The sequence below is a fragment of the Anopheles moucheti genome, chromosome 2 (assembly GCF_943734755.1).
Source record: "Anopheles moucheti chromosome 2, idAnoMoucSN_F20_07, whole genome shotgun sequence".
In the NCBI taxonomy this organism is placed as follows: Eukaryota; Metazoa; Arthropoda; class Insecta; order Diptera; family Culicidae; genus Anopheles; species Anopheles moucheti.
Window position 1 is genome coordinate 103,458,843 of NC_069140.1, and position 8,652 is coordinate 103,467,494.

General features: G+C 36.4%; 1 protein-coding gene across 1 annotated transcript; it reads left to right on the forward strand.

The window, feature by feature from the left end:
• The first annotated feature begins 6,339 nt into the window (after positions 1 to 6,339).
• On the forward strand, positions 6,340 to 8,123 carry LOC128298365 (cGMP-dependent protein kinase 1-like). The gene is made up of 7 exons (XM_053034115.1): positions 6,340 to 6,363; positions 6,435 to 6,614; positions 6,697 to 6,945; positions 7,065 to 7,176; positions 7,250 to 7,383; positions 7,454 to 7,678; positions 7,749 to 8,123. The coding sequence occupies exons 1-7, from the start codon at positions 6,340 to 6,342 to the stop codon at positions 8,121 to 8,123; spliced, it is 1,299 nt and encodes a 432-aa protein (XP_052890075.1).
• Positions 8,124 to 8,652: the final 529 nt, after the last annotated feature.

Below are 8,652 nucleotides of genomic sequence, written 5' to 3' on the forward strand. Positions count from 1 at the left end.
TCTAAGGTAACAATTTTGTATAACTTTGCTTTTCAGATAATTGTTATAAACATCCGAACGTATTATTTTTGAGACTTGAAAAATTCCCTTTCGGACCAAACCTCTGTAGCTAAGACTGATTATCCGGCTACGTGGTAAAAATGAGTCGTTGCAGCCCTGGCCGTTCAACAAAAAAACAAAGTATAGTCAAAATAGCAACACCTATGGTGAAATACTAGTGTTTGAATTTGTTTGTATTGGACGTTGAACGGCATACTGAATTTAAAATAATTCTTTTCTGACTAAAGCCAGGTTGAGCAGCAAATAGGGGAACGGTTCTGCGAAATAACAGTAAAGAATAGGAGGCAGCTCGTGCGGGGCTTAAGGCATCGTGCTTCTGTAGTGAGAGTTCAGTAGCATAGCAGAAGCGATCGGGCAAAGACGTTTCAGACTAATAAAGTAAAAAAAAAAAATAACACAACGTAGGTCCAAATGTTTCTTTGGCTCCGAAATTAAACATTGGTGTAGAATAGAGCATTATACCAACTACTAGGTTACATTACATAGGTTACATCCATAAAGGGTACATTTTGGTACAGTTATTATTATTATTCTAGTTTTTGTAATTGTTACTTTATTTGTGATTTTTGTACATGTAATTCGACATTTCAAATATTCCATTGGTATTGGTCTCCTGCTTTAGACACTTTAACACAATATTATTAAACTATACTTGCGCAGTGGCATTTCGAATGTGTGTTTGATGCGTAACTAGAAGTTTCTCTCCTTTGGGAAAAATTCGTAAAAAAAAACCCTGGCCACTTACCTTAGTTAGAATCGTATTTAATTTTAAAATCTATACGATTTTATAAAAGCGTCACATTAAAACCGCCATTCTAAACATTTTCAGAAGGAATCCTGCATGTGTTCGGTGAAGAAACCATCATAGAAGCCTTACAAAAATAATAATTTTAATATAAATCGTAGGTGCTGCACTGAAATGAATTCGAAACTTAAAATACGCTATAATGTAATAGTGTTCTAGTCTGCAGTTTTCAGACTTCAAGCTTAATTTTCTCAACATTTTTAACCAAATTCAAATTTTATTGTGGGTTTGCTTTACCCCAGGGTAATTGTTGGTCTACATCAAAAGTGGCACAGTAGTAGTGTATGTTTATTGGTTACATCATTATACTGTGCTATGGGTACACGGTTTTTGTTTTTGGCTTAGCATAATTCGTACGCGCTTTTCGTACTAACGGTAGAGCCAACAATCATGCAGTACGTAACACTATAAGCAATGGTTTTTATTGAACAAACAGAAGACAGAATACTGTTAGCGGAAAAATTGAAAACAAATTTGCTTTAGCATCCTTACCATAAGCATTTGATAGCCAGGAGCAACCAGAATCATGCAATTCCGATCGAGGAATGACTACTATCCATCCTCTATAGTCGATGTACATAAATAAAACTCGGCAATAAAAATAAAATCCGGTAAGTGTGCATACACACTTGCATACCTGCCCACCACATATAAACATAGAGGCGTACATCAACTTGCGTGTGTTTGCATACTCATCGCAGCAAGCTCGAGTAAGCCTGGGGAGTATTTCGAAAAAGCCGATCGTTACGATGTTGTTTCGTCGGTTTCTTTCCTAACCATTCCAGCGGGATGAACCAGATGCTCCAATAGAAGCCCAAAAAAGGAACACTTCTCTCCAGCAACAACTAAAAAAAAAAAGATAAAAAAAAACTTATTGCAACAGGACAAGCAACAGGAAAAGCAAAGCAGAAACCCGCTTGGAAAGTGAAATGTAAATTCAAATACAAATCGCTTCCAAATTTTGCGTATGTGATTTATTGTAACGGTAGCAGTTGAGCTTCGTACATTTGTCTCATAGCATCATAGCCTAATTTTTATTGAACAAACAGAAGACAGAATACTGTTAGCGGAAAAATTGAAAACAAATTTGCTTTAGCATCCTTACCATAAGCATTTGATAGCCAGGAGCAACCAGAATCATGCAATTCCGATCGAGGAATGACTACTATCCATCCTCTATAGTCGATGTACATAAATAAAACTCGGCAATAAAAATAAAATCCGGTAAGTGTGCATACACACTTGCATACCTGCCCACCACATATAAACATAGAGGCGTACATCAACTTGCGTGTGTTTGCATACTCATCGCAGCAAGCTCGAGTAAGCCTGGGGAGTATTTCGAAAAAGCCGATCGTTACGATGTTGTTTCGTCGGTTTCTTTCCTAACCATTCCAGCGGGATGAACCAGATGCTCCAATAGAAGCCCAAAAAAGGAACACTTCTCTCCAGCAACAACTAAAAAAAAAAAGATAAAAAAAAACTTATTGCAACAGGACAAGCAACAGGAAAAGCAAAGCAGAAACCCGCTTGGAAAGTGAAATGTAAATTCAAATACAAATCGCTTCCAAATTTTGCGTATGTGATTTATTGTAACGGTAGCAGTTGAGCTTCGTACATTTGTCTCATAGCATCATAGCCTAATGGTAACGGGAACGAGGAATATTTTCACGTACCTTCGTATGAAACAGTAGCGATTCTAGATTGTATGTGAGTAGTACGCACAGCGTGTCTTAAAGCTGTGTATCTTTGCATGTTTAGACCAAGTTTCTTGAGTACTTCTCATCGTCACACTGTACTCATGATGATGTTATCGGTTATACTCCTTTTCAACAGTTAAAGACATGTCATATTAAATAATATACAAAAAATAAAGACATGTTGTTACATTCCAACGCTTGCCGACAATCTAAGCATTATTTTATGGACGCTAAAGGAAGCAATACATTTTTATACATACATTACACATTACTTAGTATAGAATCATGCTGACGAAACTTCAGTTAATTTTATGCCATTTTGAAAATTATTTCATAGTTTTCATTTTTTGCATTTCTCGTCTTTCTTAATTGTAAACACAATAATGAATAAAGGATTTATGAATGTTGATATTCTAGCATCAATTTTATAGTTTTTAAACTTGATTCTAGATGTTTTCACTTAAATAATGATTGATGAACAAGACCTAGGACAACCTTGATATACCATTCAACTGGGCTCAACACAACTGGGCTCCTCCATTACATGTTTACACTATGAACAACCGACTTCAAAAACAACAATCCAACCAATTGATTTCTAAGAATTCAAAACACAATAATCTATTTTTTATGGATAATAATCTATTCGAAACATGATAATACGGCAAAGGCCGTCGTACTGGAAATTAAATAAAATAAATAATATATCCGAATCAGTACATTTACACTCAACTTTCTGATAAGATTCGTGTTCATTAAGCACGTGCTCACTAGAAAATACAACTTTTTTGCTGGACTCACTTTCGTGGTTTACTGCCTTCATATTTTCACATCGTGTGATAGTTTTACGATTGGGTTCAGGTTTGCACTATAAATCATCCACCACCATAATACTTCTGAAATGTAAGGTGATCTTAGAACAGTACCGAGCAATAAATCAATCTTCTCACGTTTGGCCTTCCCAATGTAACACTTTACGTTCACGTGCAATTCAAGAGGAACATGCTTCAGACGGTGAATATTTACTCCAGCAGTAGTTTTGTAAAGCTGTTAGTAATGAAAAAATGGAAAAAAAACTACATTGTTGAACGTACGGAAACAATCCTCCTCCTTGTCAGTCTGATAATGATATGGATAGTAAATTTATTTTTACACTATCTTGGCATCTTGGGAGGATGCCGTACAACATCTAACCGACCAGAGAGCGAACCAGATTGAATCACAATAGTAATGCTTTGTTTTGCTATCTGTGTACTGTGAAGAAACATTTTTTGAATTGGATGCATGGTTGAAGTGCGATCTGCAGGAGATCTAACATCCTAAGGCTGTAACGAATAAGGTCATAAAAGCGTATTAGGTTTCAACAATACAACATTTTTTAGTTGCAGTTTTAATAAATTCACTATTGCTCAATCAATAATGTACCGTAATGAACAATAATGTTCCTACGCGATGTTTTTATTGTATTGGCAAATATTTTAAAACATTCCCACAAACATATCGAAAAAAGCATGGAAGTAAAATATGCTAATTGTAGTTTTAATTTTAATAATTTGTTTACTACCTTTTTTCCCCTAGAATAGCAAAGAATCAAAAATAATTTGCATTGTCAATGCTATTCAGATGTGCAACCTACTACGAACCAAATATGTAAAGCGTGCAAAAGGACTTTGGCTTTTGATAGTTCGTTATTAATCGAACTCTCATCTTTAGTACATTTTATGACTTTCTGAGGAAAGGTGTGAGAGGATAAAGGAGTTTAATTGCGTTCAAAAAAAAAAAAGAATGATTAAGACTAATAGTTACATCACCAATACACACATCGCACAATATGTCAAAATAAAGCATCAAAAATGAGATAAATTGTTTTCAGATCCACTCCTAACTTTGCATTATATTTAAGCATCTTATCCCTCACTTTTGGAATTTTCCTTATATCCCACTGCACTGCATTGATATTTGTTATGGAATATTTGTCTACACGTCAACTCTAACAAGTCAATGTACTGAAGGGATGGCAACAAATATATTTAACTGTGAAAAATGAAAACGGTAGTGACAGTTGTCTCAATCGCTTTAAACATAAATCCTGGAAATCTAGCCGTCGTCACGTGGCTGTCATATTAGTGAAAAACGCAACATTGTCTACTTATTTATTAGAGTTTCGGAAGAATGCTAAATAAAGACAGAAAAATAAAATGTCCCAATCATGCGGATAAGTTATGAGAAACAGCTCAATTTATCGATTTACGTGCATATTCCACAATCCCGAGGGTCAAACGGTCTCAATGATCAGAAATGGATGAAATTTATTTCCTTTCAACCAGCTCTTACATCTACTTCTACTAAAATCACCAATCGTGCCTCGTAAATAGAAAACCCGCAAGGGATCGTTTCCCCATCACAAAAAGAGTAGGAGTTTTGAGGCCTACATTTTATTCTCATGATCATGGGACTTCGAGCAATCAAATCACATTGCAATTAGTGTTTATTACACCCGCATAAAGCTTTCATAGATTGTGTTTATTGGGGAAGGATGTTTTATTTGTTAATAAAGTTGCATATAAAGCAAGCCGTTCATTGACTTTTTTTGTTTTGTCGTCGAAAATGAACTTATAATCTCAACGGCATTTAGTAAGGGCTTTATACGTTTTGTAAATCGTTACACTAACTTAATGATGCTCTGGTTGATGAAGTATTGCAATATAGAGCATTTTACTATTGTTCTGAAAGCGTGAGTTAAATTATTTTATTGTTTTACCGTATTTGTTGGCGTATTTATCGCCGTATTACTTGCAGCGTTAAACGATGGATTTTGGATTTTGGTAAGGTCCGTTCGTGTGAAGACCGGCTCCACTACCATCATGCCACCGGGCCGCTCCTGTTTTGTCTCTTTTGCTTAAATTGTTGAGTGAGAGTAGTTAAGTAAGAAATTTTATGTTCCCCTTTTTTTGCAACCGTCAAATCAAATTTTGACGTTTTTGGGCTGAGGGTAATTAACAACTCTGTCATTTCATACCAAATCTCCTCTCTGTTACGTTCGATATGTACCTATGCACCTACGATAGCCATTAAAGTGAAAAATCGAGGTCACAAAAATACAAGCAAATTTGCAGAAAAATCTTTCTTTTTGTATTTTATTTTCACACCATTTATTCTTTCAGAAAACAGTTTGTTCCAAATGTGCCTTTGGTTCTCTTATGTATGATGTCTACCGAACTATCGGTTGATAACAAATCTGTCGAAAAAGTTTGATGTCACGATATAAATTTCGATATCTCAGTCTTTCGAACAAGTTAGTTTTTAAAATTCTAGTTTTTTTCTAGTTTTTTTTTAATTTCTAGTTTTATTAAATTTAAATTGAAGTAAGTAGTTTTATAGCATATTTTCACCTAATTTTGATTTAAATACCAGGACAATAAAAAAAGATTTTAAATTTTTAGAAATTGGTCCAAATACCAAAAAGGAACAGTGTTGAGCTTCTAGGTAAAAATCTTTGTATCATATGTAATCAAAAAATAAAAAATAATTACGGAAATTACAGGTACAAACTTGTGAAACAATGATTATTATTATTCTGTAATCAAACACCAACTTGAATTTGATGCGAAGTTTGTTCAAATTTGTGAACTGGTTCTTTTCCTTGCTTTGCAGCCAACGAACTACCAATACAGTCGAACCATTTTTTATTATTAAAAATTAAATGGGCTACGATCTACATAAACGTTGTAACAAATCGCAACAACAAAGTAGCCTTTTACATTGCATCAGAAAATGGCGTCCAGGAAAAAGACGGATGTAAGAAATAAATTTCGTTAATTTATTTGCTTGTTTATTTTATCGATTAATTTTGAATTAATTTACAATAGGAAGAGAATTTGAAAAGACGTCGCCTAGCAAAGTTTCGCTTCAAACGCTTAGTGCACGTAGTGATCTGCAATCGCTACTGGATCACCGAAATCGAAGACCGTGAAATCGGCAATAATGTACATCGAAACGTTGCTGTTATTGACCGGCGGCTCACTCACACAGGGACTCTTACGATAATCGTACGTAGTTCATGGTTTTTCCCAATTGCAGTAGTCGTAGCATTAAAGGGATTGTATGAACGCTGTTTTTTGCCTTTGTCAGGAAAAGAAGATTCTCAACAGCCCCCCAGCAGAGCGAACAGACAATCAGCGACAGCTCCTGACAAAAGCCTTGAGGCAGATAGAATGCCTTCAGGATATAAGCTTAGAACAGCTTGACGACTTTGCTGGTTGTGCTACATTCGAATATTTTGGTGCGGGAAGAGTTATTTTACGAGAAGGCCAACATCCGCATGCAGCTTATTTCATGGCCAATGGAGAGGTCGTCGTCAGTCGGCTAAGATGGGACAATGTAAGTTTTTCGTTCGGGCAAGGTGGATCTTTCATTAAAATAGCTCGATTTTAATTTCTATCGTTTAAATCGGCGATTTATCTATATCGACAATTCGTATCATTTTTCCTACCACCTAGATCAACTGTACATATTATGATACACCATGTGGAACTCGTTCACGTGGGCAAATGTTTGGTGAAATTGCACTCCTACATCATTGTCCACGGACAGCTACTTGCAGTACAGCCAGTAAGCAATAATTATTAGCTTCGAAACATTATTTTCACACTTGCGTAATTGCGATGATGTTTGCTTATTTTAGCCGACTGCGAATTATTGCGCCTCTCTCGAAAAGACTTCGATCGTATTCTTAAACATACACTTCAGGAACGTTGGCGACAGTTGCAACTTGCATTGGAGCGGTTTGATTACTTCAAATATTGGTCCAGTGCACAGGTACGCAAAGCGTGAGACACTCGTTGAATTTGTGCGTGATATCAAATTCGTGTACACTTTTGCAACATAGGTCAGAGAGTGTTGTCTGTTGAGCCGAATCGTTACGTTTGAGTTTCAACAGAAGCTTCCGGTGAATACCGACAAAAAGGATGCATACTTCGTGTTAAGTGGCCTATGTATGATATTGCAGAGTTTGACAGTGTCCAAAACGAGCGGATCCTACAAGCTGTTACCGGTTGCGACTAACGAATCATTCGCCGCTAAACAAACGACTGCTGACGTGGACGATTCTAAGGTAAAGGGTGGTTATTCCGCATTCTTCATTCGTTTTTCCTCTAAACTTAGTGCACGCATCGCTCTACCAGCTTCCTCAAAAGCAAACAATTGAACATCGGTTTATAGATGTTGGCACCTTTGGCTGCGGTTCTGTGTTTGGACTCGGGGAAACCATGCCGCACCGAATGGTGGTAGCCCGTAACCGGGTGCAATGTCTGCTGATTCCGCGCGACTGGTTATTAGAGAAGGAACAGAATGTAGGTAACACTTGGTTGCGAGTTCGCATGAAACTCGATATGGCCATCCAGCGGGATCGACTTTTTGAACTGTTCATGCGTGATCAAAACTGGCAGCGTTACCGAAAGATTCTAGTGCGCGAATTCATCCATCGAAATGGACGCCATAATCTAACGCAGTATGCTGATGTGCCAATTATGTGTCGAATAGAGCAAGGGATGGTTTAATTTTGCACACGGGAAGCACTGAAAACTATGCACAATTGTTCCATTCCAAATTACAAACAATTTCTAATGGAAGGTTTAAAATTGCTTTTCGGAACGTTCGGAGCGCCAGTAGCACCTCTCTAGCAGATTGAAAATCAATTGTGAACAGGGTTAAAAGATTAAATTTTCTATCTAACCGCCGCATTGTGCGATTGAACATATTTGACTGCATGATAAAAAATTAATATTTAAATCATAACTAAATAGTTGTTTTCTTTTTTTAAGATAATTAGACTACACTGCAAGAAATGCAATACAACAGATGTTCATGCACGTAAATGTACAAAAACAACTTTAATGTATTAATCTATTTGGTAAAAGACTTTCGAAGTAGTTGCGTCTGCAATATGTCGGCTTCTCGACGACCGAAGAACAACGCCAAACTTTATTCTGTTAGTTATTTGCTTTCATCATTTTGATCAGCGGATCGCTGAACCCCAAATTTGACGATCGGAAATCTATGTTAAGGAGTGCCCTAGACCTTAACGGG

Bases quoted from the DNA above. Each gene is read 5' to 3' on its own strand.
- LOC128298365 (XM_053034115.1), top strand. From the start codon at position 6,340: ATGGCGTCCAGGAAAAAGACGGAT. The intron at 6,364-6,434 runs GTAAGAAATAAA...AATTTACAATAG, and splicing joins CGTCCAGGAAAAAGACGGAT to GAAGAGAATTTGAAAAGACG. The intron at 7,177-7,249 runs GTAAGCAATAAT...TGCTTATTTTAG, and splicing joins AGCTACTTGCAGTACAGCCA to CCGACTGCGAATTATTGCGC.